The sequence below is a fragment of the Conger conger genome, chromosome 4, assembly GCF_963514075.1.
Source record: "Conger conger chromosome 4, fConCon1.1, whole genome shotgun sequence".
Taxonomy (NCBI): domain Eukaryota; kingdom Metazoa; phylum Chordata; class Actinopteri; order Anguilliformes; family Congridae; genus Conger; species Conger conger.
The window spans coordinates 61535922-61562736 of record NC_083763.1 but is presented as its reverse complement, the minus strand read 5'-3'; the positions used below and the strand labels follow the sequence as shown (position 1 = coordinate 61562736).

General features: G+C 41.4%; 1 protein-coding gene across 4 annotated transcripts in view; it reads right to left on the bottom strand.

Annotated features, from left to right (window-relative positions):
• LOC133127078 (catenin delta-2-like) overlaps positions 1-26815 on the bottom strand; it is a 256199-nt gene that overhangs the window by 119661 nt on the left and 109723 nt on the right. For all 4 annotated transcript variants that reach the window (XM_061239702.1, XM_061239704.1, XM_061239703.1 and 1 more), the window contains 5 exons: positions 16668-16702; positions 15699-15815; positions 12584-12756; positions 8684-9200; positions 3651-3842 (listed from right to left, as the gene is read on the bottom strand). In XM_061239702.1, the coding sequence (XP_061095686.1) occupies positions 3651-3842; positions 8684-9200; positions 12584-12756; positions 15699-15815; positions 16668-16702 (1034 nt within the window). The remainder of the gene's footprint in view (positions 1-3650; positions 3843-8683; positions 9201-12583; positions 12757-15698; positions 15816-16667; positions 16703-26815) is intronic.

The window sequence follows — 26815 nt, the reverse complement described above, 5'->3', positions numbered from 1 at the left end:
AATCGACTGTGTTGGGATGAGGGAAAATGGGCACACGTGTCTCTGGCCAAAGCAAACCCAGCTGTTATATGAGAAGAAGCTCCTCGCAGCCAGAGATATATACATAACTCCTGTCTGCCTTCACCATCTAACTGTCTAACTGTATCACAACATTGTTGCTGCACATCAACCGTGAAAAGTCACCAAAATGAACTATACTCTTCATTTGATGAACCGTTCATTTTTGCACTAGTTTGCCTTGATGACATTGATCATTACTGAAGGTGACTCTACCTCCAGGAGGGATATGAGGCAGGGTGACCTGACAAGTCCCTACACTGGGAAACTTCCGCCATTCTGTCCCCAGAGACGGGTTCAGTACAGCGTTTCCAGCACAAAGGGGAATAGGGCCCGGTGCCAATCCTTTCTCCGAGACAGCAGACCCCAAGCCCTGTCATCCTCGCCCTTGCATAATTCAAGAGGCACCACCGCAAAGCACTGCACCCTTCAGTTACCTACCGATGCTCTGTTAGAGTATTAAACAGGCAGAGGTTTTAATACCTCTGTAGTGTGGTGGCATTCGGACAGGCAAGGCTGTTGGCTCACAGCATTGTCAGAAGGTCCTATGATTTACTGCGTCAAATATCCAAACATATGGTATAGTTTCTCGCCATGATAAAAATGCCTAATAAGACTATCCCAGGAGGAAAAAAACCCCCAGTCCTCTATTCAGCACTGGTTATTCCCAAATTCACCCCGAAAAGGCTTTCAAAAGCATGTGACACATCGTTCAGTCACCAAGATGGATTAATTGCCTTTAAATTAGGACATTAACCTGTGTTGCTTTTGGAATGCACTCATATGGGGTGCTGGTCTGACCTCATTTAATCCCAAAAAGGGCTTTGCCTGCTCGGTGTCCAATCTACACTTTGCACAAGCAAGATAACTTGCTTTAACAAGGTATGGTGAGTCACTGGGACTCTGGCTCCCCTTGCAAGGACCAAAGGCCATGTTTTAACTTGTGTGGGTTAAGGGTCCAAACAAAAAGAGGTGGCAGCAAGGTGGAATGGGCCATGGAACAATTACTCCAATTGACAAATAGAAAATGTCTCTCAGACAGACGTGTCTTGGGGAAAATTCAGCCACAGAGCAATTGAAATTGGTCTCAGTACCGTCCACAGCAGGGACCAGACTGGATAAAATGAATGTCTCAGAGTTTGGCTGCAGACAATGCTTTCTTCAGTGTATGATGAAGCATTAAAAGCTTCATTAGTACAGAAATTGAGTAAAGATGTGCACATGAAGAGGGATAGGCACTGTGATTGTCTGAAAGTACAGCCAGTGTCTGAAGTGGTGTGCAGAATATTAATAATCATACGGATAACCAAGTCAGTATAAAAAATATTTTTCTTATGCAACAAAAAATAAAGGAACATTTTTAATGATTTCTATATGTATCATTACAATGGAATGTTAATGTGCTGTGGGCTCATTAGTTACTAGGAACAGTCACAGTGATGCAATCTCTTTGACTTTACTGTAAATTAAATACATTATTACTTATGCATGAGACGATCTCTTTCAGCACATGCAACCACTGCAGAAAACCTACGGACGAATTGGTATTATAATTGTTTTTACTTAAAAAAAAACAATATAATTGAAATATGGGTTAAGCAGTGAGGTAATAATTTATGAGTCAATTTCACCTTGCATGAAAATGCTGTGTCAGGTTTGAGAAGATATTTTCTTAGCCCTTGGTTCCACAAATACAGCTTAAATCATAAGTCACACAATCATTGGCATATTAAACATTTATTTTTAATGGTAAATGAATTTGACAGATTTTTACATGCTTTGGAATGCTACTAGCCCATTATTGACTTGATCGAGTGATATCCATACATCACTGTAGACAGGTAAGTCAGCTAAAGAAAACGCAAAATCAGGAAATGTCATTGCCGGCAGACTGCCTGATGGCTGCAGAACAGTTTGCCAAAGACTGACACTGTAAAAAAGGACGGCACCTCCAGGCTGAATTCCTGTTTCTATTTTGTGTAGGTCACAGAGGCATGCAATCACAGGCTCAAGGGAACACGTCCTTCCCTTCTGTTAAAATCACAACATGACAACTCGCTCTGTCTTTATAGGGGGCACTTGAACAAGAAATGTCTGCCCACAATTTAATATTAAATATAGTACTTATGGTCAGGTGTAAAAAAAAAAAAGATTTGGCTTCGTGTCAAGGACAGCAGTGCTTGGCCTCACTGCAGAAGCTGAAAATAGGGTGCACACACTCGAGCCTTGAGAGAGGATGGAATGAGCACTGGTACTGCACTTCTGACTGATAACACACACAGGACTGTCCGTTATGCTTTGCATACAGTAGTCAGGCTTCAGGCTGCTTTTGTTATCTACTTTGCTGGGCTTGGATTATTTGCCCAATGTATTTTTTAGCACACCATCTGGAAAACATTGTCTTTGTCAGTACAGAATTTCATCTAATGCAAATTTAATTTTCTATGAAAAGTAAATGCAGTTCGGCCTTGGGATGAATTCATGTTGCACATGATGACAGTATTTCTGTCATCTGGGTTATATAAGTACAGTGCTGCATCTAAATTAGTTATGGTACCCATGATGGTGCAGCTTTAACCTTCCTGTGTATGAAAATACATTTCTTAGTTTCGGGAGTCAGGCGGCTTAGGATAGTACAATGCATGTCAATACAGGATGTCAGGATGGTAAAACAACATGAGGTAGTTTTAAGCAGGATATTAGGCTGCTTATTCATCCAAACAAAAGATAATGTAGAATATTTAACTGTGGTTAAGGCTAGTATGCTAATGTGAAAGATTAGGTTCTGCTACATTAAAGGCTTTGAAGAAATTATAAAATGAACTGTGACGGAACCAAATATTTTCATAAATAATGAGTTGCTAATGGGATTTACATACCTTAACAGAAATCAAGATAAGCTAAATGATCTGGTAATACAATAAAAAGTGTAGAGCGTATTTAGCACTGCCAGTAATTGTTATGCATTGGGTCAAACTAATTTTACCCAGAACAAATGACTGCAGCAACTCTAACCTTGTTTAATCCATTCAGACAATAATGAGGTTGCTCCACAGCCATTGCCAAGAACCACAATTAATCTGGGTTAGAACTACTGAATGCATACACACATACATATACAGTACATCCTTTCTAAATACAAAGTCATTTCATTGGGGGCGGATGGACATTCACTCAGGAGGTAGCACAGCTGTCTGGCAATCAGAGAGCAGCAGGTTCGATCCCTGGCCTTCTGGGCAAAAGTGTCAAAGTGTCTTGGAGCAAGATACCAAACCCCTAATTGCTCCCGATGAGCCGGTTGGCACTACGCATGGCTGCCTGTCGCTGTTAGTGTGTGCGTGTGTGAATGAATGTCATTTATTGTAAAGAGATTTGTGTAGCCATAGTTGCTGGAAAAAAGCACTATATAAATGCAATCCATTTTCATATGCATCTAATTCCTGACACACATAAACACCTACTTGTAGGTATAGTATATGTTTTCATATGCACCCCTCCGATTTATTTCAAGTAAGCCATGGTAGCATTCCTTTATTTTCTCTTGTATTTTGCACATAATTGCTGGTGTTGCTGTGTCTGTCCCGTGGGCCTACCTGTGTTGGTGCGGTAGGTGCCAGTGTGGCCCGGGGGCAGGGGTTCTCCCTGGCTCTGACTCAGACTCCTCATGGGGGCCTTCTGGTAGACGCGGTCCTCATAGATGGGGTCGATGTGGTGCTCGGGAGACTGCAGCGGCCGCAGATCCGTGCCCAGGTGGCTGTGCTGGCTGCTGTAAGAACCCCTGGACCCTGTCCGTGAAGAAAACAGCCACACTCACATCTCTGTGTTAACAATTCACACTACTGGCTATGTCTATGATTATTAAAAACATAGATTTTAGCATTGATTAAGCCATTTCACGCCATGTGCAATCAACGAGTCTGACGACTTCTGACAACGCTTCTTCCGTTGTCACTGCTTCTCCTTCCTCTGACATTGATCGCATTAATTGTCCCTTTTGTTTGGTAACAGAAAGAAATTGCACATCAAAACTGACCGCAGTGCTGCAAAGAAGAGCCAATCAATATCAGCACTCCTTCCTAATGAAATGCAGACTGGTGGCTACAGATGAAAGCGAGCAACCCGCTTATGGGAGAGGTCAGTCCAGGCCCCAGTGGCCCAGTCTGGCCATCAATGATGAAGAGATAGTGGGTGTCTGAATGCACAGCAGATCTATAAATCTCTGGACCACTCCCAAGCATGCCTTCACAGATGTCCACAGCTACAAGTTGCTCACAACTCCCCAAAAATACCTAGAAAGTTTGGAGGATGTGAGCTATGACTAAAACTGCAATTTCAGACTATCTACAAATTTGAGCTCCAGTGCCTTCATCCATATTTAAGCTGAGTCTACATTTTTCAGTCTATTATGAACACCCGAGGTGCACTAAAAAGGAAAAATGCAACTAAAAAGTATAATAAACACAGTCCTGTGTCAGAATGTTTGACTCCCTCTTGCAGGCGAATGCAGTGCAATGCCGTCTTGACTGAATCTGGGCCTCTGTATGCTCAAAATGCAGCTTTCACCTTCTGTGTGGTGGGCCTCGTCATGCCAGGCCGCAGCAAGCCCTAACAGCATTAGAAGGAGATAATTTCACTCTTCACGCCGGGCCCCAACTCTGCATTAGTTTTCAGCAGAATGTAATTCTCCAAATGTACAGACAATGAGAACCTGGAGTTTCAGCCCCCTCTCTCTCTCTAATCACCTTATCAGTGTCAGCCAGCTGTATGCCTCTGTTTCCTAACCTGATTCCACTGTTGAGAGGAAGATCTTTGGGGATAAGTAAGAACTCACTAGACCCAATAGAAACCGCACTCGTTCCCAACGAGGTGAACAATTCTTTTTGTGGCAGCCCCAGGAAGGGGAAGAGCCTGAATCCGTCAATCAGAATTAGAGCAGAGTGCTGTTTACCAAGAAGACCCACATCCATATTCCACTCTGGGAGTTGAAAAGACATGCCACTAAGAGCTGGAAAAAAGAGGAATCGAAACAAAAATCAAACCAAATGCTGTCAGTGTTGCAATGGGCATGTATTGCGACCAACTGAAACAGAAAGATCTGAAAACAAACTCACTCTGCTTTTGACATGAACACTGGAGCTTCCCATCAATGAGTTAAGAGCATCGTCCTGGATGATTTTGATTGACAGAAAGCCTTTAGTTACATGGTAACCTGTGCATTTTATAGTACCCTTACATTCTCCAAAGACATCTTTCCATAGGAAAACATGTCTACCTACATTCCAAAATACCTTCACTCTGTAGTGATAAAAAGACATTTCACCTTTTTGAGGAAGAAACTTCCAAGTAACAAACACATAACATGCAAAGTCATTACAAATCCTAATATCAAAGTGCTTTTTCCCCAATTACTCAACCATGCATTATGGATTGAGGTAGATGTTTTTAATGACAAAGCTAAAATTAGGGTATGCCTCAACATAAGTCCTCATTTGAGCACATTCTCCTCATTGTTTGTGGTTCTGATATTAGCATAATTCTGCTAAAGCTTGCTTCTAAAAGCTGGAGATGGGAGAAGCAATCTGGAATTCCATGAACAGAATTCAGTGTCTGAAACTGACTTTGTTTAGGGAGATTGTACTGTAATTACAGCCAACCTGGAGTCACACCAGAGAAAGAGGATGGCCTGGAAACAGGGCTGAATCAAAGCCAAGCTCAATCACTGTTCAATCGATTTGCTTTTAATCTGCCCAATAACATGTTCTTTCTTTTCTTCTGAATAGAACAGGCATGGTTGAGGCCTTGCGATGCCTTCGGAGTTACACAAACAAGCAGCCACTTCTGAAACAAATAAAGACATTAAAACGCGCTTACGTAAATCAGTACGTAAAATCCTCTCATCACTGAAAATCATAGAACATTTTCAATATCATAGAAATATTCTGACTTCTCTACATGTTCTCATATGTTTCTATGCAAAACTGTTTGCTTTCATCTTTTTGTCTTACAAATTAATTTGCGTTTTGAAAGGTTAATAAATTCCAAAGCCAGGAAAATGTTAGTCTATAACTTAACGATTTATGCTACCCTGACACAATATTCACATACAAAGCAGATAATATTATATACCAAGACATATACATTGCATTAAATATTTTGTTGCAATACATTGCAATAAAACTTAAAGCGATACATTTGTGTTTGGCTGTTCTGAGATACTTTACATTACCTCTTAAGTCAATACTCCCTCACATTAAATAACGTTATGTTCTAGTGCTGGGACATGTTGACAAGAATATCTGCCTTCAAATTAAAAGATGTCCCCTAAGACTTCATCCTACTCCGTGATTCGCAAATGCACTCCAATTACCTTAATTCAGCACATTGTATATCCACAGACATGTGGCTTCAGGACATTCCTTTTTTCCAAAGATGCCCCATTGTGAGCCGACAGCATTTAGCTACACTGAGTTCTGCATTCACCTCCATTGCAATTTCCCTCAGACTTACACTGCCTCAGACTTAAATGTCCTTGGGGCTTAATGACACACATCAGTTGCCTCTTATGAACAGAGAACCCCAAGCTCTACATCATCAAAGACAGAAAACCTAATGCAGCAAATCCACTGTAAAGAATGGTCAGCCTAATGTACTTCACACAACTTCCTCTTGTAATTGCCTTCAAACGCCATCAACCTTGGGCCCTGGCCTGCAAAGCCCCAAGGACCACCCGCAATAAAAGGGTGCTAACAGCAGGAGAATCTCACCGGGCAAACCACCGCCGGGGTGAGTAGCAGAGGCGCTGTACTTTAATCAGAGTGACTCTGGGGTACAGCCAATGGGTAAGGCTGGTTTGGGGCTGGCGTCCCCACCTCCTTCCCATATCCGCTTGGCGGCGGACTTAGCCCAAGTGACAGGAGATACAGCAGGAAATCAATAGTGCCACCAGCACACTGAGAATATCAATTTCCCGGGGTTTTAGATAATGAACTGCAGGGGAACACTTGATTGTCTAAATCTGGAAAGTAAGCTCCTCAGAAGAAAATGGTGGATGTGTCAGTCCCTCCTGGATCTAAAAACAGCACGTCTCCAGAGCATTCACTTCTTTTTTCTCTTTCATGCTAATTCTCATTTTAGAAGACAGACCTGTTTGACTTCTTCTCCTCTCTCTGCAGTCTGTAAGTGTTTGGGCAGTGACACAATTCTTGTTATTTTAGCTCTGTACTCCAGCACATTGAATTAGAAATGAAACAATGAAAGTGAAAAAATCATGCCACTGTCAATGCACTGATGTACGTACTGTACAAGGCAATACTGTACTGAGCACTTTGTTAGAAATACCTACTTATTCATGTGATTATCTAATCAGCCAATCGTGTGACAGCAGTGTAATAAATTAAATCATACAGATATGGGTCAGGAGCTTCAGGTAATGTTCACCTCAACCATCAGAATGGGGAATAAATGTGATCTCAGCAATTTCGACCATGTCATGATTGTTGATGCCAGATGGGCTGGTTTGAGTATCTCATAAATGGCTGATTTCCTGGGATTTTCACGTAGAACAGTCTCTAGAGTTTACTCAGAATGGTGCGAAAAAAACATCCAGTGAGCGGCAGTTCAGCAGGCAAAAACACCTTGTTAATGAGAGAGGTCAGTGGAGAAGGGCCAGACTGGTCAAAGCTGACAAAGCTGGTCACACATTACAGCAGTGGTATGCAGAAGCGCATCTCTGAACACACAACACCTCACACCTCTAAGTGGATAGACTACAGCAGCAGATGACCAATAAGTCTAAAAAATAAGTCTAATAAACACCTAATAAAGTGCACATACAAATTAAAAATTCTAAAGCAATACATAAACAAATAAACAAACAAATAAATAAACAATTTGATTTCTAGAGGCACGTCTAATTAAAGCAATAGACTAAAGCATGAGTCACACAGCTCATCTTTATTCTCCACCTCTTTGATGTTTTGGTAAGCACTGCAAAGACAAATCAGCTTTCATATCAAAGTGCTGCACTCTTTCAAAGGATGAGATCTTATCTGCAGACTTAAGACTGCAATAAAGCAAACACACTTCCCATGCCATTTTGCATATGCTGAAAAACAAAGGAAATATTCAAAAGCAAAACAGATCCCCCGTTTCCATCGCCCTGGTATACAATTCTGTGCTATAAACAGGTTGAACGTTGCTCCCTGTTGTCTGTGAGACCTAACTCCATACTTCTCAGCAAACAACCTGTGGGGTTTTACCTAAATCTGAAACAAAGTCAGAAGGGATCACAAGTCTGATACTTAAAGGCATACCTGATTAAAAAAAACACAGTGTTTCTAGTTTAGCACACACCTTCATACATCTAACTACACCTGCACTTGCAGCTGAAAAGCAACAAAGAATGTGGTGCCTTTTGAGGATACCCAACTGTGGAAATGAGAACCAAACAAATCACAACAAAGAACGATGCCTTCAAGAATAAGAAAGAAACCCTAATATTTAAACACTCATTTCGGTGATGAGTTTGGACCTGCTGCTGCTAGACTGTGAGATGTTGCCGGAATGACCGCATGCGCTCACTTGCGGTCGCGGGAAGGTGTTTTGCGTTACCGCGTGGGATGCCTACCTGCTAGGCTGCCGGGTCTCTGGAGCGTGGCAGTGGCGTAGAGGTCGTGGGAGAGCTTGTACTGCTCGGAGGAGTGCACCAGGCGCTTGGTGGGGGACAGGGTGGCATAGTTGCCCACGGTGGAGCTGATCTGGTGGATGGGGGAGGAGGTGGAGGCGTTGGGCGGAGGGGCCGCGTGCAGGGGGGAGGAGGACACCGCCGTGTTGATGGGGGAGCTGCTGCTGTAGGACTTGGCCAGGCGGCCGGGGGACTGCTTGGGGGAGGCCACGCGCTGGGTGGTGGCGTAGCCGGGCGTGTCGGAGGCCGAGCCCAGCCGCTGGAGCTTGGTGGGTGAGCCGGCCGCCTGCATGGACAGCGGGGAGCTCACGCGCTGCGCCGGCAGGGTGGAGCTGGAGTAGTACATGGAGGTCTGCTGGGAGTCGGGGAGGTGGAAGGCGCTTCCATGGCTCGGCGTGAAGGACTCCCGCGACTGAGCCGACTCGCCGGCTGCGAGCTGCGCTGCTCGGTTCGATGTCACCTGCGGGAGAGAGCACAGCACCCAGTCACTCCATACTCTACGGCTGTTAAACCTCCAGGGCCGAACACAGCACACAGCACCCAGTCACTAAATACTCTACGGCTGTTAAACCTCCAGGACAGGACACAACACACGACACCCGGTCACTCCATACTCTACGGCTGTTAAACCTCCAGGATCGTACACAACACACGACACCCTGTCACTAAATACTCTATGGCTGTTAAACCTCCAGGACCGGACACAATACACAACACCCAGTCACTCCATACTCTACGGCTGTTAAACCTCCAGGATCGAACACAACACACGACACCCGGTCACTAAATACTCTACGGCTGTTAAACCTCCAGGGCCAGACGCAACACACGACACCCGAACACTCCATACTCTGCGGCTGTTAAACCTCCAGGACCAAACACAACACACGACACCCAGTCACTAAATACTCTATGGCTGTTAAACCTCCAGGACCGGACACAACACACGACACCCGGTCACTAAATACTCTACGGCTGTTAAACCTCCAGGGCCAGACACAACACACGACACCCTGTCACTAAATACTCTACGGCTGTTAAACCTCCAGGGCCAGACACAACGCACGACACCCAGTCACTCCATAATGTTGTTAAAACCCCCAGGACCGAACACAGCACACAACACCCGTTCACTCCATACTCTACGGCTGTTAAACCTCCAGGACCGAACACAGCACACGACACCTGGTCACTACATACTCTATGGCTGTTAAACCTCCAGGGCCGGACACACCACACGACACCTGGTCACTACATACTCTACGGCTGTTAAACCTCCAGGACCGAACACAGCACACGACACCCGGTCACTCCATACTGCTGTTAAAACCTCCAGGACCAAACACAGCACACGACACCTGGTCACTCCATACTCTCCAGCTGTTAAAACCACCACTGAAAGCAGATAAAAGCATTATCATTTTCATTCTGGCTCACTACCAGGTAGTCAAATGTCACAATCTGGGGTTTCACTCTGTTTAGCTTTCACATTTCTTACTGATCATGCTGTAGCGTGAGGACACCATAGAGTAAGAGTAAGGAACACCAATTGAATAATAACTTTGTTCAGTCATGATTCGAAGTTACAATGTGTCATAAAAGTGTAATTAAGTCCTCATTATTTATTTGTCCTTAGTGGCCTAAATAGGAGATATACTCTCCAGCACACAAAAAACTGATGTGAGGTTTATCTTTTTTAAAGTGTTGCCCAAGGTAAAATTAAATATTAAAGCCTATCTATCATAACGGAATGGGAAATTACAGTGCCAGCGCTAGGTGACTCTATGAAAACCCATTCATTATAAGGTGGTGTAAACTATATGCATTCTGCCACAGAGATGTACTGCACAAGGTAACTTAGATACATTAGATAACCTCACCTCAGACAACCTGACCTTCATTCAATGAAGCATTTTGCAGATTAAAAAAAAAAGTGATTTACAGTAAGGACAATGAACCAGTGTTTCCATTGCTCCTCAGTTGGAACACTGGAACTGGACTGAACTTACTTAAAAGTAATTAAGTTTATTTTGTAACCCAAATGCTCATTCAGTACTTTACTTAGCCACAATTAAAACCGCATCCTTTTGAGTTCCCTCATACCTAGCAAAACGATTTTCTTTAAAAAACAGTGAGTATCTGGGAGTGCTAGCCCAGGAAATGCACTTGTGACACCACTTCTAGCTAAGGACAGAATTTAAATCGACTTTGACAACCAACCAACTTTGTTGTGGAGCTGGCTGAAAGCTCAGGGGAATGTGTGGAAGAAGGCAGACAGCCATTTCAGTGCTAGCACAGTAATCCTCCATTAACCACACCAAGCACACTTCTGTATAAGTTGAGTGTTAGTCATCTGATGTGGATCACAATAGCCATGATGGTTTTCTTGATTTGTGCCAATGTTTTAGTTTATATAAATATGACTGCAATTTGTAATCTATGTGCATACACAGAAAACAGCATTACCACATCCAAAAATAAATAAAAGATTACAAACACAAGTGGCCTAGCAAGTGTGTGTCTGTATGCGTAGTTGTGTATATATATACACGTGATGTGTGCATGTGCATGTCCGTCTGCTGTCCTGAGAACATGTTTCGATAGGGTTGTGTATACTGGGATAGACCCAACCTCGGCATGCAGGGAAGCAGACAGGACAATTTCCATCTCACCTCACTTCTCAGAAGAGCACTTCAGGACTGACTGGGATACCTCCGTACTGAAATTGTTACCAGGTGCCAGGTGCAGATAAATTATTTATGAAACGAGAGGTTTGCGGTGTTATAAATATCCCTGGGAAAGAGCACCTTTCTGATGCACTGAGTTACATAAAACAACCCTCCACTTGCCTCTTCAGAATACATCCCAGAGAATCATCTCGACAGGCTAAAACATTACGCTACCCTCCCTGACACACGCATCCAGAAGTAATGGAGAGATACTGCCAAAGCAGGCAAAGGGAGATGACAAAGAGTAGGGACTGTTAAAACTGCACTATTTAATATAGTGAGAGAGAGAGAGAGAGAGAGAGAGAGAGAGAGAGAGTCAGGAAGTGAGAGAGAGAGCGAGAGACAGAAAGAGAGAGTGAGAGATAACTTTTTTTAATTTAGCAAATAACCCCATCTATGTGATATAAAAGTGCTACCATGAGAAAAGAATCTTTGCAATGCCATGCATACACTAATGAAGGACACAGAAAGCTGAGAGTCCCTGTTCCACAAAAAAACAATTTCACCAAGGAGCCTCTTCCCACCTACTCCATTAAAACACCATACTTTCCTTGTTTGTAGCAAGGGTGAATCTGAACAGAAAAACCACTGCAAACAAAACCTTAAAAAAAGCTTGTGAATCAATGAATTTCCACATCAAAAATATTGACCATGCTTAAAGATGTGAATAAATGAATTAATTGAGGCAACTGCTGCAGAACTGCACCAATCTCCCAGATACACACTACAGTACTGTAACACGGAAGACCCAAACCTCCTGAGAGAAGCTTCCATGCTGGAGCCTTGATCTAATTACCTATCTCAAAAAGAGCAAAAATTGCATCCCCAAGCAATCTAATCTAATGCAATGAAATAGTCGTACATTAAGTTTCTGACTACATCTCGATTGCAATTAAATAAATTAAGCCCCTGGCTGCAATTCCCAGCTTCTAATGACGTCTTTGAAGCTAGCTTGTGAAAATAAAATAATAATAATAAAAACAGATCCTGAAAGTTAAGAGGTGCTTCTGTTTCCCCCGCGAGCTCCATCGTTCTGCCCTCGGCACACACACACACGCAGCTCTGGCGGAAACAGGACCACATGCCGCTTGAGGACTGCGATCCCGCCACGTACCTGGTTGTAGCTGTGCACCGCTCCGCCGACCTGTCCGCTGCGCGCTGGGAGCTGCGATGTCGACGAATCACTCAGGGCGAGGGTCTGGTTACTATGGTAGCTGGCTGAGTACTGGAAAGACCCTTCTGGATTGGAATTGAGCTGCAGTGCGCTCTGGGATAGGAGGCTTGGTCCTGTGTTGAAAGCAATTTAGAGCAGGCAGTGATGCAGACCTCGGCGAGGCAGAAGACGCATACATAATTTATCAGGAGGAGCGGGGAGTTACGGGGAACACGTGCTCCCAGCTGTCAAAATGAGGCCAGCCGTAAAGGTAATCAGGACCCGGTGGTTTTTGCGAGCAGCTGGATTCTTGAAGGTCCGTTTTTGGCAGCGCGCAGACCTTGTCAGCATGTTATAATTTGTCAAGTGCCGGGCCAAAATTAATGTAACTTACAGCGAAGGCGTGTTTTGAATATCGGGTCGCTCAGTATAAATAGGTTCCATGCTACAGTAAAACACAGTGTACATAAAGCGTACATTATATTATGATTATTATTATTATTCATAGAATTTAGCACAAAATTCTAAAATCAGGTGTCATGTCAGAATATTCTGAAATTCTTTGGTAAACATTATTTTGCTTAGTAGAGTATACTCTCTATAAACCACAAAAAAACACAACTACGTCCAGAAATTTACAATAAACATGTACAAAAATCTAACGAATGTACTGATATATCTGCCAATAATACTGAAAGCAATGGCTGATGATGAATAATGGTCCGCTAAAATAAATCATGCCCCTGGTCTCATGTACAAAGGGAAGGAGGGGATGCTGATCTTCACTGGGAAGGAACCAGCATCCAGTTTGTTCCTCACAAAGTGAGGACAAATAATGTTCTAATAAGTGTGAAGGAAACTTTCAGTGTTATTGTTTGGTAACATTTGGTAAAACAGGATGATGTTAGCTGAAGCTGTGTGGGTATTTACGAACGCTGTTATAAACTTATTACTTATGACTGTCCACACCTGGAGGGTGGGAAATATTATCACTGAAAAGTATCACTTTTCAGTTAACTATTTCACTATGATAGAAGTCACAACATTGTGCTGTAATCCAGATACAAACACTGTGACCACCATTAGATGTTAACATTGATATATGTTTAAGGGTAAAACATCACATGAATTATTAACACTTTGAGGTACGCTTCATTACATACACTTCCAAGAAAGGGCTGACTTTAGCAACCAATTATGGCATATTGCATTAGCACTGAGTTTAACTACTGTAAGTCTGCACTTAAGACATAATCCTGGCATAGCTCTATCAGAGGCCGGTTCTTCATGCATTAAATATAGTGAGGTGCTGGTTTTATTTTTGCGGTGCTTAGGTCTATGACCTCAGTGGAGTTAAATATTTCATTCTGCTGCTATATTTACAATGATGTTGATGAGCACTGTATATGCAACACTGCAGCATAACCAAGCTGGCCACATCACCACAATTGTAACCATTTCTATACAGATTCCTAAAAGCTGTATCCTTGTTTAAACAATTACTGTGTGTTTTATACGAACAACATTTGTATTAAGTATTATCTGAATGTCCCTCTCATAACAGAATCAGCAAAATACATAAATTCAAAAACCAGTCAAAAGTAATTGTTAATATTGTAATGTGCCTTATTTTTGAAGTACCATATACTGTATCTTCAAAGCCATTATGCAGGTTTTCCAGGTGAACTGAATATCATTGTTGAAATAGAAATTGGAACTGGCATTGATCCATATCTGCTGGATGAATGGATGAACAACAGAAGGAATGAAAGAAGGATAAGAGGTGGAAGGAGATAAGCAGCAAACTTTTGTTGCAAGATTGTCAGACTTTTTTGTTGCGAGATTGTTGCGATCCATACCATAAGCTGCAAAAAACAAAACTAAGGAGTCATTCAGCTTATATAGGTGCTAATGAAATGTATGGTATACTGTTTACATAGAAAGACTTTCTGGAGTCTATGGAAATTGTGCTGTTTTTTGGGTCATCTCTATCTGTCCAGCAGGCTGAATATTAATACTTTTACCCAGTGCTTCTAGAAAGTGCTTCTAGCAAGGACTGTCATTTTTCTACCACAGTGAAAAAAGCAGAACCTTGATATGTGCAGAATGTGCCATAGTGAACTTGGTATTTTTCCTGATTGCAATCATTCCACAAATACAAAGCAGTAGCACTTCATTTAGACATAATTTTACTTTTTTTTTTACTTTCCACAGCTTTGGAAAGTACATTGGCTATATTAATATTCATGAATGCCACTGAAATCCAGTTTAAAAATAATCACAAAACACATGCCCTGTAGCTCTCAAGTTTTTTCTAGGCACCATTAAGTGCAATTATATCCAAAAATCAAATATGAATACACATATATATATATATATATATATATATATATATATATATATATATATATATATATATATATATTATTATATATAATATATATATCAACAAATTGGAACATATACATATATAAATTTGTTGATATCTGATTGTGTGATTGTGTCTTTCATAATCTTTATGTTTATATATTAGTGGGAATTAAAGAAAACAAGCAGCTATACACCCCTATTATTATACATTCCTTCACATTCCTTCCACTCTGTTTTATTTCTGTCCAAAGTATGAATACATCAGTATTTTATGTGATAATGAGACATAGAGAAATAGAAAATGTATAATTATATCAATGGACTATTGATATACTCTCCTGTCACTCAGTGACCACTTCATTAGGTAGACCAGTAAAACAAACAGCATCCATTGGGAGAAAATGGAGAAGGGCCAGACTGGTCAAAGCTGAGAGGAAGGTGATAGTAACTAAAATAACCACACATTACAGCAGTGGAATGCAGAAGAGCATCTCAGAACACACAACAAGTTGAACCTTGAAGTAGAGTGCTACAGCAGCAGAAGATAAATAAATCTTGAAAATAAGTGGTGTGGATGTTAGTTCTTTTCATTCTTATACAATTAGCACCACAAGCATCAGAAGAAAGGGACACCTGGCACTAATGTTACACACGTGAAGAGCTAACAGCACAATGCAATCAAAATCAAATAACTTTTTGTCCTTACTTTCACCTGTTGAAAATTCTTGTGGGTCAAGTATGCCAGACTCTTGAAGAGACCTGATGCAGGAGTCCACAAGCTCCAGGCCAGTAGTCAGTTCCTCCTCAATATCCTTCTGTCCGTCTGTGAAACCAACAGAGGAGTACGGGGAAGGTCAGCAGCCCACCTTTGCTGCACTGTGGAAGGGGGGCTCTCAGGAGAGCACGGAGCAAAGGGAGGGTGTTTCTCTTCCAGCAGTTGTAAGCCAAAAATAAGGTTGCTCTGCTTCATCTCAATTACTGATGCCATGGGATAATCACTTAAACGAGAGTTTTAAAACAAAGGATTAATCTCTCCACTGCACTTACAACTATAAATCCAATGTAGGGCACTTGGGCTTAGGCCCTGATTAACCTGGGGATGTGTGACACACTGACGCAGAAAGCAGAGGGAAGGCATCTCTACATGGATCCATATCGGGTTCATGCTTGTGATCCATTAGCCAAACTCACAAACTTCAGATGTTTCTACAAACAGTTTATCACAATGCATTCAGGACAGGCAAAACTTTCAGGCAAAAAAATAATAATCTTCTAGACATCCACAACTTTATCTTCAGCATAGTGAATTGACATCATAGCCAGTGTAGGGAGTATATGGACAGATATCAATAGCTTAAACTGATGAAGAAAATAAAGGAAAAATATTGTCATGGATATATTATACAATAATATAGTATAAATATTGGAAGTTTGTTTGTGTGTGCGTGTGCGCTTGTGTGTGTGTGTGTGTGGGTGTGTGCGTGCGTGCAAAAATCATGGGACAGCTTGCCCAACATTTTTGGGATAATGACTGGAAATGAACACAAAATTAAGCCTTGCATAGTTTTGCCAGTGTGTTTCAACACAGTTTCTAGGTCAGCATATGCATGAACATCCAGATCTGCACTGTTTTTGTTCGAAAGCCCAAAGACTAGGACACAAAAAAAGTAAATACCTTGGGTATTCCAGCGAAACTGCTCATCTGCTGAACTGCGAGAAAAAAAAGAAAAAAAATGTGTCATCATCATCGCATCACCATGATCATCATCACCATCATCATCAGTGAAGGGTATTACTGGTACTACTGGTAACAGGTAACAGAAACCTGCATACTGGTAACTGAACAGGTAACTTAATGACCTTGATGAGGTCTTTGTTTTTGGTCCAGTTCAGCATGATTAGATGTAGTGCCCATGACGGTTAGACCATTTGAAAGATGTTTAAACATGAGGTTAGTTCTCGTCTTTGGTTCACCATGAACTCGCCTAGAAAAAAACCACCAGAAACCCATCGAGAGACCATTACTCTCTGAATATGTATTGCAAATGTAGCACTGCACATTCTAGCAGGTTATATAACACTTTCTGATTAGCGATAGCACCTCAGTGGTACGGTAACTTGCTTAAATGAATTCACAATAGGCCAACTTGAGAACTATAAATATTTCTCTGCCGTATGAAATGGAAGCCATGCATCCAACCACTCCACAAACTCTGAAATTGTCAGGGAATTCAATGGTACCATTTGTTGAGCCTTCAGTATTTATTTGACTTAGTAGTAGAACATGGGATTGTTAAATTCGGAAAGCCATACCCAATACAAGATAACACAAAACAATAAGCACGTCTGTCAAATCTAGTGCACCATCTGTTATGCAATTAAATATGAAACAATTCAACCAATGAGTTGTATGAAGATACTGTAAAGGAGATCTTGAAGTCAGTAAGGCTGGTTGAAATGGTTAAAATGATGCAAACCCTGCAGGATGGGCATGAAAATGGAACTCGCAACCAAGACACACAAAAATAAATTATGATAGAAATAAAATGAGAATGGCATTAGAATGGAATATGGAATTACCATATTTATTATAAAATACAACAGTGCCATTGGCTGCCAGTGCACTGCCAAAGCCCCGTATGCTATCAAGAGCCTAAATGGCCCAACACCACCCTTGGATGAGTGGTGGCCCCTGAATCAACCCAACGCCTCCATTGATTTCCCCTCCACGAAGAACGCAGAGATTCGCATTATAAGTCCGTCACATTTTACTGTGAGGTGACAAATTGTGGGAGTAAACAAAATGGTGCATGTTAATGCAGCTGTGTGCTCCCCTCGTATGTCTCCATCCATCACCCGTCCTGCACAGAGCCAGGAGCATGCGCCCAACCAGCGGACGGCGCGGCCAGGGAGAGCGTCCCAGTCACGCGAGGGAGAGATGCGGCGTGCTGGAATTACCGCCGTCATGCTCGGGCCTGCCGATCTTCTGCCACGCGCGTCTCTGCGCTCTGCTGTCAGGCGATTATTATTTATTTATTAACTTTTCACCCAGAGCCGATTAAAAAACCCAGGCAGGAGAAGAATAGGAGGGGGAGGGGACAACGCCACGACTTGAATGACATTGGAGTGACAGCAGATATTTACAGCCCACTGCTGCTTTCAAGGACTGAGACGTGAGCGATAAAACAGAGTGAGAGATGAACAGAAAAATCCCTGCACTTTTCACGTCGTTCCCAGACGCCACGCGTCAACAAGGTCAAAGATGAAGCGGAAAAGATGCCCCGCAACACCCTTACTGTATGTGCACTGTAACACAGTGCCAACAACATGGAGTAATGGCAGCAGAACAACACTTATATGTATAGAACATCAACACGTGCGGTGGAAATCCATATCTGGAGCTGGGATTACAGCCTATAGAGATGGAGAAGGAGTCTTCATTTAATTACACCCCTGATAGAAGAGACAATGAGCTCTTATATTGTCCACGGCTAGAGCCTGGAAAACGGAAGAAAGGGCTCTTTGTTTGCAAAATAGATTATCCCAATGCTCCGTACACACAAACAACTGAGGATAATCTACTGTAAATGTGGATGACATCAGTAGATTTCCAGGTATTTCTACTAGTACATACTGAATGAGCTCAATTATGCGCCCACAAATATTTTTGAAGGAACTTAAATCAGAACTGCTGGTTTCGCCTTCTTGCAATTCATGTAAGTTGTGTGCTACAGTGAAGCGATGAAGGAACTTATGAAATGACCGTGAGAACGCTAGGCCTATCATGCAAAAGGCCATAATACAATAATTAATGCCTGTGGCGCATTAGGATGAAATCTGGACAACAGCTGCTGCAGTACGATTTGAAATAAATGTCTCTTTTATCAGTTTTTCCCCTCCTTAACATAACTTCCAATTTGCAACTTCTTTTCTCTAAAGCTTAATCTTTTTCCTGCTAACACCATGGTAAAGTGCATTATAATTGACTGGTTATGAATAAAAATGATTATTAAGAAAATTATAATTATAAGAAAATGTTCTCAATTGAAACATCATACTTTTATGCGACAAATGACAACATTCCTTCCAAATGCAATATGAACACATGACATTAGTTCCACATTTCATAATACTAGATTGATTGGAACAATTATACATTATATATATAATATATTATATAATGGTAAAAAAATCCCCACATAAACGTAACAGATTTTTGACTGAAATGACACTAAAATAGAAACTATGGCCCAGTCTGTCTTGGTCACAATACCTAAGGACTTTTGTCCTGCCAGTGAACTTGCCAATAACAGACTGCTTCAGTGCATCCAGGATAACTCATTTCGAGATACAGGCTGGAGAACAAACGCTGTCACTCATGCCTTTGGCAAAATTAACTTTGGTGGACATTTCCCCAAAGTAGCTCATTAGAGAGGGCTTATCTTAAATGCAGAGCATGTCCAGTTAATTTGCCATCTTATGCTAAGTCAATGGAGTTGGAAAGTGCTGCTGCAGAAGAGGTGAGAGACGACAATGGGGGTGCATTGACTGAAAATGGCGACCCCAACTCAGCGGAAAAGCACAGAGCCAGCGCATCGAGTTCCCATGGCTTTGTCTCAAAACTCTGTCACTTCATACTGTGGGAATGAACAGATTAGCTTCGAAAACACTTCTCTAAAGAAACCTGGAACAAGCAGTTTCCAGCCAGCAGTTATAGCCACGGTCCAACGTAATATTTTAAGTCACTGCCATCTCTAATGTCAGGGACAATGGGTTCCTGACACTGCAAAAGCTCCCTGTCAAAACAAAATACCCAATAATGTGACCTTTGAGAGATTCCTGGGAACATAACTGAGCCATTTGCTTTACTATGTCACCACAGAGTGCACTGCACTACAAATTTACACACAGTACACAGGGTTTACTACGACAATATATCATGTTGCTAGAATCTCATTCTACTTCTTTTTGGATGACGCTGGATTAGAATTTACAAAATTAATTCATAACCTCATTTTATATTATTAACCGCATTGTATTCCATGTGTCAAAAGGAACATTGACCAGGGGCTGACCACTTTTCTTGTTCTCCTGAAATTAAAACCTCATGCAATTCAAGGCTGAATTTATTCTATTTACGCTTTTATCGATTTTGCCTCTTCATGTATTTGACTTACACTTTTTATTGTATCAGTCACTTTGGTATGCAGTGCAGCAGCGGTCCCCTAGGACATGCCCGCGGCTAGTTTTGTGCCTGCGGGAGGTATCTAATGTGCCTGTGCAGCATAGCATGACTGCCCATGTCGATGAAATAGAAACACTAGCACATATCAACACGTATTTGGATTTTTGTAGTTACATTTTAGATGTCATGGTCACTCAACCATTAAACATGCAATAAATTACCATTTTTCTAATATCAATAATTATTTATATATCAATCATTTTAACACAGAAGTTTTAGAGTTTAACTTTAATCCGGTGAATTCCAATTTCAAACAGACTATCATATGACTGTACTGTACACATGCTTATTGTAATTATAAAAACTCTTTTTAAAGATCAAAATCATTTTAAATGACACAGCTGCCTAAATGTGTTAAGGATTGTCCTGCTAACACATCTGGGCACAAGTGGAATTGTTAGTTTTGTCTGGTGCAAACTGAATATGTACTGTCTGCGCCAGGTTTGGTGTGCAATAAACCTGTGGTGATGCAATAAGGAGCATGTTAATAGTTTGGTGGTAAAAACTGTGAGGCTAATATCTGTTTGAGATGTCTGGGTGGGTTGGGTGCTACATTACAATACAGGACTTTCTTGTGCAGAGTCGCATGTGACAATTGTAGAGATTACTCATAACCCGCTTTCTCTTCGGCCGTGATGCGAATGCACGGTTAGAAATTGGGTGATCTGATTGGTAATAATGAAACCAAACCCCCAACATGCACAGTTGATTTATTCTTAACAAACCAGCCTCTTTTACAACTGCACAGCAGCAAAAAAAATAATAATACTGAAATTGTGTTGGACAAGCTCTCAATTCACAAGCTCAATTCACCAGGGCCTTGAGTTGTGGCTAACGTTTGACAGTTGCACCTTAAATGCAAAAATAGGGCCCTCTGAGTAGGCCAAACATTGTTTTCTAAGTACATGGGAGAATGACTACTTTGCCATTAAAAATGATAAAAATAGGCAGTTTTTGGCTGAAAGCACAACCACACAAAAGCTCTAAGAACAGGCACCATAGCACGGGGCATAAGAAGCTCAAAGATGCATCACTGCTCCACTATCCAGCCAGCTGTTGCATCACATTCAAAATCATGTCGGTCCCCTAGGATACTGTCAAACGGTAGCACTTTCCGCTCATCGGTGTTGCTTGTTCACATTCAAAACGCAAGCAACTTGAAATGAATTTGTGTGCTAATTTTGCAACATCTCTAAAGCAATCCAGTGAATGATTTCAATATGGGCTGCACCAAAAAGTAGGAACATGATTTCTTTGGAAAACCAACTTGGACTGCCAGTCCCCAGGGGTATCATGTGTTTTATTTATGAGTTGAATCTTAATCACCCACTTTTATGAATATTTTTGAACTGTATGAATGAGTTTGAACTGTAATTGATATGCACGCAATTACTACTACATACTACTAAGATAAATGAATGTGAAAAACAGACTTTTACTCTTCAGCAGTAAGTAACATGACTATCATAGTTTTGTAAATGTGTGTGCATGTCTTCACTATCACTTGGTAATCGCAGCATTTGGTAATGTGCCTGCCTCTCCCTGCCATCAAATTGTGTTTGCGGTATAATTACATTCTGGACCACTGCGGTAGATAATATATCACTGTCATTTCAACAGTAAAATATACATGTTCCTACATTTTTCATCAGATTCTGCGGCCATGTACTGTGTGAAGTGGGGTCAAGCCTCTCATAAAATGTGCAGTATTCTAAGAACCTTTAACCTTACAGAGACCCTACAACAACTCCAATGTAAAACCAATGGAATTGATATTACAATTTAGAGGGGGAGCTCTAGATGAATGCAAAATAAGGTGCAGGTATGGAAAAAGAATATCCCTGAAAAATAACTCCCTGATCCTTTTTCTTATTATTCATCCCTGAAAAGGTCATTAAAAAAGTCATTAATTGGTACAAATGCCCACAGCAGTTCATTTTAAAAGAGACTGAGATAGAGAGATATAATGTTTCTTGGCATTTACAGTTTAAAATCCATGGTTATGATGCCTATGATGCCCTGGACTTCAGTGCCTGCCAGCATTTCATTTCACACATGCTTAAATAATGTTTACTGACCCACACATCCGATGGATTCACTGAGATCCAGGTCTGTAAATCGATATGACAGGCCCTGATTGCCCTCACCACTTTATTAGTTTCCCATTGTCTTTGCTTTCATTACCTCATTGATAGTTTAGATTTTTCCTGTGCTGAAACAATGTAATATTTTATTTGAAGTATGAAAACAGGATGTTGTGATACATGTCAATCAGTGTTCCTTTGCAGCACATTCTTTCAACAGGACCAGAGAAGCTCTCAAAATATCAATGCTGTCTTTGAAGGACAAAACTCATATTGTAGACACAAGGTACAATAACCTCTTCTGTAGCAGACTTATTAAATACATGCATGGGCCTTGTAATATTAGAAGTAATTCAATACTATTTCCATTGCATATGCCCTGATGAATAATCTACAGGGGCTCCTGACAAAAATGAGAATCCTTCCATAGAACATGTACACACTGACATATAACTGTATTTGGAGTGTAATTTGCCAAATATGGAGCTTTTCATATGATGCACTGGAATATGAAGATCAAACACCCGCTATTTGCATCCCATTCTTTGAGCACAGGGCACCAGTATTGGAAACAAGTACAGTAAAAAAAGCAACAATCTTTCTTCCCAGAAACAGAGTCACTGCCCAATAAAATAAATGTGCTTTCACAGCTAGCATTGCCTTGTACACACATTAGCACACACACACACACACCAGTCTAATTTTCTGGAATTTTCTGGAAAAATATTTTTTCTAAAGCCGGAATCCAAAGACGACAAACAGCTAAACCCAGCGGTTTTCTGCCACAATTAATTGGCATACTTGAAAGGAAAAGGTAGAAGAGTGTGGTAATGTGTTTCCGCCCAGCAGGTCCCCTACAGACCCTACAGTGCTCTGGTGAAGAGGAAGAACCTCTTTGTACCTCAAGCTCCGCCCACCATCTCTATCTGCCTATTGCATCAAGCCCTGGGCAGTCAATACAGAGCAGCTTCGATGCCATTTTGAAGCAGCACACAGTAAACAAACACAAGATACCCCCATCTGTCACCCTCTCCCCCAACCACCACACACACATGCATAAACACACACAAACATGGATGCAGGGATGATGTGTTCATATTCCCCAGCTTTTTGGACTTATTTGTACCTGTGCAGAGGCACAGAGACAGAGCTTTTGCATAATCCTGACTGAAGATGCAGAGGGAGTACTGTATGTTTTCTGAGAGACGGTCCTGCTGTAGGGATGTGACAGGGAGGCCCACCGCGTGTCCCCCCACCTCTCTGATCTCCTGCGTGTGTGGTGCTTACAACACGGCTGCCGCCCGCCTCACCGTTCCGTGGGATGCAAATTTCAGGGATATAAAGCCAGATGTAAACCCTTCCGGATGAGTGACTACACATTCACCAGAGAGCCCTCTGCCTTTTTATTTCTCTTCTCATATAGAATTCTCATTTATATGTTTATGTTTTTTTTTACTTTACTTTATTTTATTTCACACAAGGCAGGGGATTCCAGACTAAGTGTGGAAAGCAGTGGTGGCCCAGCCGTACTGCAGAGCGGCAGAGCTGCACATTCCACACCAGCAGAGACACAATGCCCCACAGATCAGAATGGCATTAGCAGCAAATCAAAAGCATTTCATGCTGCACTGAGCCCAAGGCCGGCTCTAATATTTGCATGAGGTCTCAGCCTGTGGCTACACTGTGCCTGGGCTGCGCTCTCACGTGCAGACCCGCGGCACTGCTGCTCTCTACCCCACAGTGCAAGCCTTAATGAGTCCCAGGAGGAGCCGTGAGCTCCAATCCAGGGCAGTCCCCAAGTGCCGGCCAGGGATGGATGGCTTGGCAGTTACCCCGAGCATGAAACTACGTACGCTGAGCTCCGCTCCTTTTGAGCAGGCGTGAGATGAGGCACCATGTTTCATTAAAATAACAGGACTGATTTTAGACAGTGGACCATCGGGCAAATTAACACTCCTTTGCAATGACTCAGCTGGTGTGAAAAACAGGGCACACGAGACACCGGCTTCCTATTATACCCTACAATAAAACCCAGCTGCATATTTGCAATCTAACCACTCATATGCACAAATTCCTGGCAAATTTGTCATTTACCGCCTGAGGAAGCACACCAATACTTAAAGTCTTGATTTGTAGAACAGGAAACAGGCATCAGCATAAACATGCAGAAGACAAAAGTCAAAGAGACTGATATCTCCTCTAGTGGGGTGAAAATTTGGATACCCCTGGTTTAAATGTCTGTTACAATGAATCTGCACGTGACTGAAAGCAAACCTGAACTCTAAGAGAAAATGGAAGATAAATGGAACAGTTAGAGTCAAGGCAAGGTTTGGAAGAAACATTTCAGATAGAATGGCCCATCTGGTGAGAAATGCTCAGAAGAACCCACATATCACTGCAGAAGAGCTAAAAAAAAGTTGCAAAAACAGCTGTTCACAGGACAACAATACAACAAACTTTAAACAACAAAGACCTTCAGAAAGTTTCCAGAAAGAATGACCTCAACACAAAATTAAAAAAAACATAGATTGGAATATGTTTTGGACTAACAAAACCAAAATGACAGGAGGAGTTACAAAGACCATTTATAGTTCAGGTTCACTTCAATTAGATACAAATTGTAAAAGGCTTATTTGACCAGGGGTGCACACCACTGTATAGTATACACATACACAGTATGTCTATATATAGTCATAATATGAATAGGTAATGAAGCATATTCAGCTGAAAGCTGATTGTAAATACTTGGTTATGAATCCCACAGATAATACAATTAAATGGGACACTGAACATGCTACAATTGTGCTCCCACAAACACATATTGAAGCATACCAGTAGACACAGTCCTAATATTATTTTATTGAAATAATAAAGTAATAAAGTCTGGGTACCTTTTTGAAAATTAAAACTTTGTCCCAGTGCCCATACTTAACATTGGACACACATAGAAGCTCTGAAATAAAACAGTTGGCTGAAACCAAGCAATCAGTCATTCAGATCCAGGTACAAGAACATTGGGTAGTGAATCATACACTCAAATAGTGTAAAGAGGCAGGTTCAGGAACTCAAATAGTGTAAAGAGGCAGGTTCAGGAACTCAAATAAAGAACTCAAAAAGTGTTAAGATGCAGGTTCAGAAATTGAAATAGTGTAAAGAGGCATGTTCAGGAACTCAAATAGTGTAAAGAGGCAGATTCAAGAACTCAAATCAAGAACTCAAAAAGTGTTAAGATGCAGGTTCAGAAATTGAAATAGTGTAAAGAGGCAGGTTCAGGAACTCAAATAATGTAAAGAGGCAGGTTCAGGAACTCAAATAGTGTAAAGAGACAGGTTCAGGAACTCATATAGTGTAAAGAGGCAGGTTCAGGAACTCAAATAGTGTAAAGAGGCAGCTTTAGGAACAGTACTGTGCGCACACGCAGTAATACAATACATGGGCACAACAAATGTATACAGTGTAACGTATCAAGAGCCCACTACCTAGGTTTCTCAAGAAGGAGTACCGAATCTTTTATGCCATAAAATATGTTTAGATTACCAAATTAACTACTAACTTAACTACATATTACTAACAAAACTCTAAAATACAATTTAACATGTTATTTTCATACTGATGTCCAAGATGACAGCCCAACATCAATGGGAAAATACCTGACATGCAATGAATAAATTTAGATTTGTTAGTGAAGATAATTATTAAAATGTAATTTTTGCTCTCGTAATCATTGATTCAACAATTTTCCTGGAGGGGTATTGACACAGTCTGCATACACACAGCCAAAGTCCACAGAGGATGTTTGTGAGAGGGTGATATTGTTTGCACACAAACACATGAACTGTCACATCCTGTGCGAAAGTATAATTTATCTCTTTTTCCAATGTGTTTATCCTTTGTGAGAAAGCACAATGCCGACACAGCCCCACTGTATGTAGTGAATTTATATTGCTTCCATTTAACACAGTACCCATGGATAACATTTCAAGTTAGTGTCCTACTTGAGAGTACGATAACCGTGCCCTGACTGATGTTCAAACTTGTAAACTTCTCGTTACAGCACTTGCTCCTATAGCATATTTTTGCCATTCACCACTATGCATTTGCTTCTGAATAAGTTGTGTTAAAGTGTTGGCAGCATAAAGCAAACCACAAAAACATATTGCTCCTGAGCCTTTTATTTGACCACCACAGGACCATTAAGTGTCTCCGGCAATTTTTCCCTTTAAATAACAATCATAAAAATTGCTTTCAGTCAGCCGCAATTGCCACGACAAGACATTACATCTAGCATTGTTCTCATGGCTCAACTTCCGAAGTAAGTGGGGTTACAGTTCAGTTCCAGTGTGTTTACAGCCGGAAAACAATGTGCACATTGCTAGGAGCTGTCAGTGTGAAGGTTTAATGAGCAGTGGGAAACAAATTAATTTTTAATCAATAATGGGTCTTGAGCACTTGAGCACAATCGAAACAAGTTTAACACCCCCCAAGGTTAAGGAG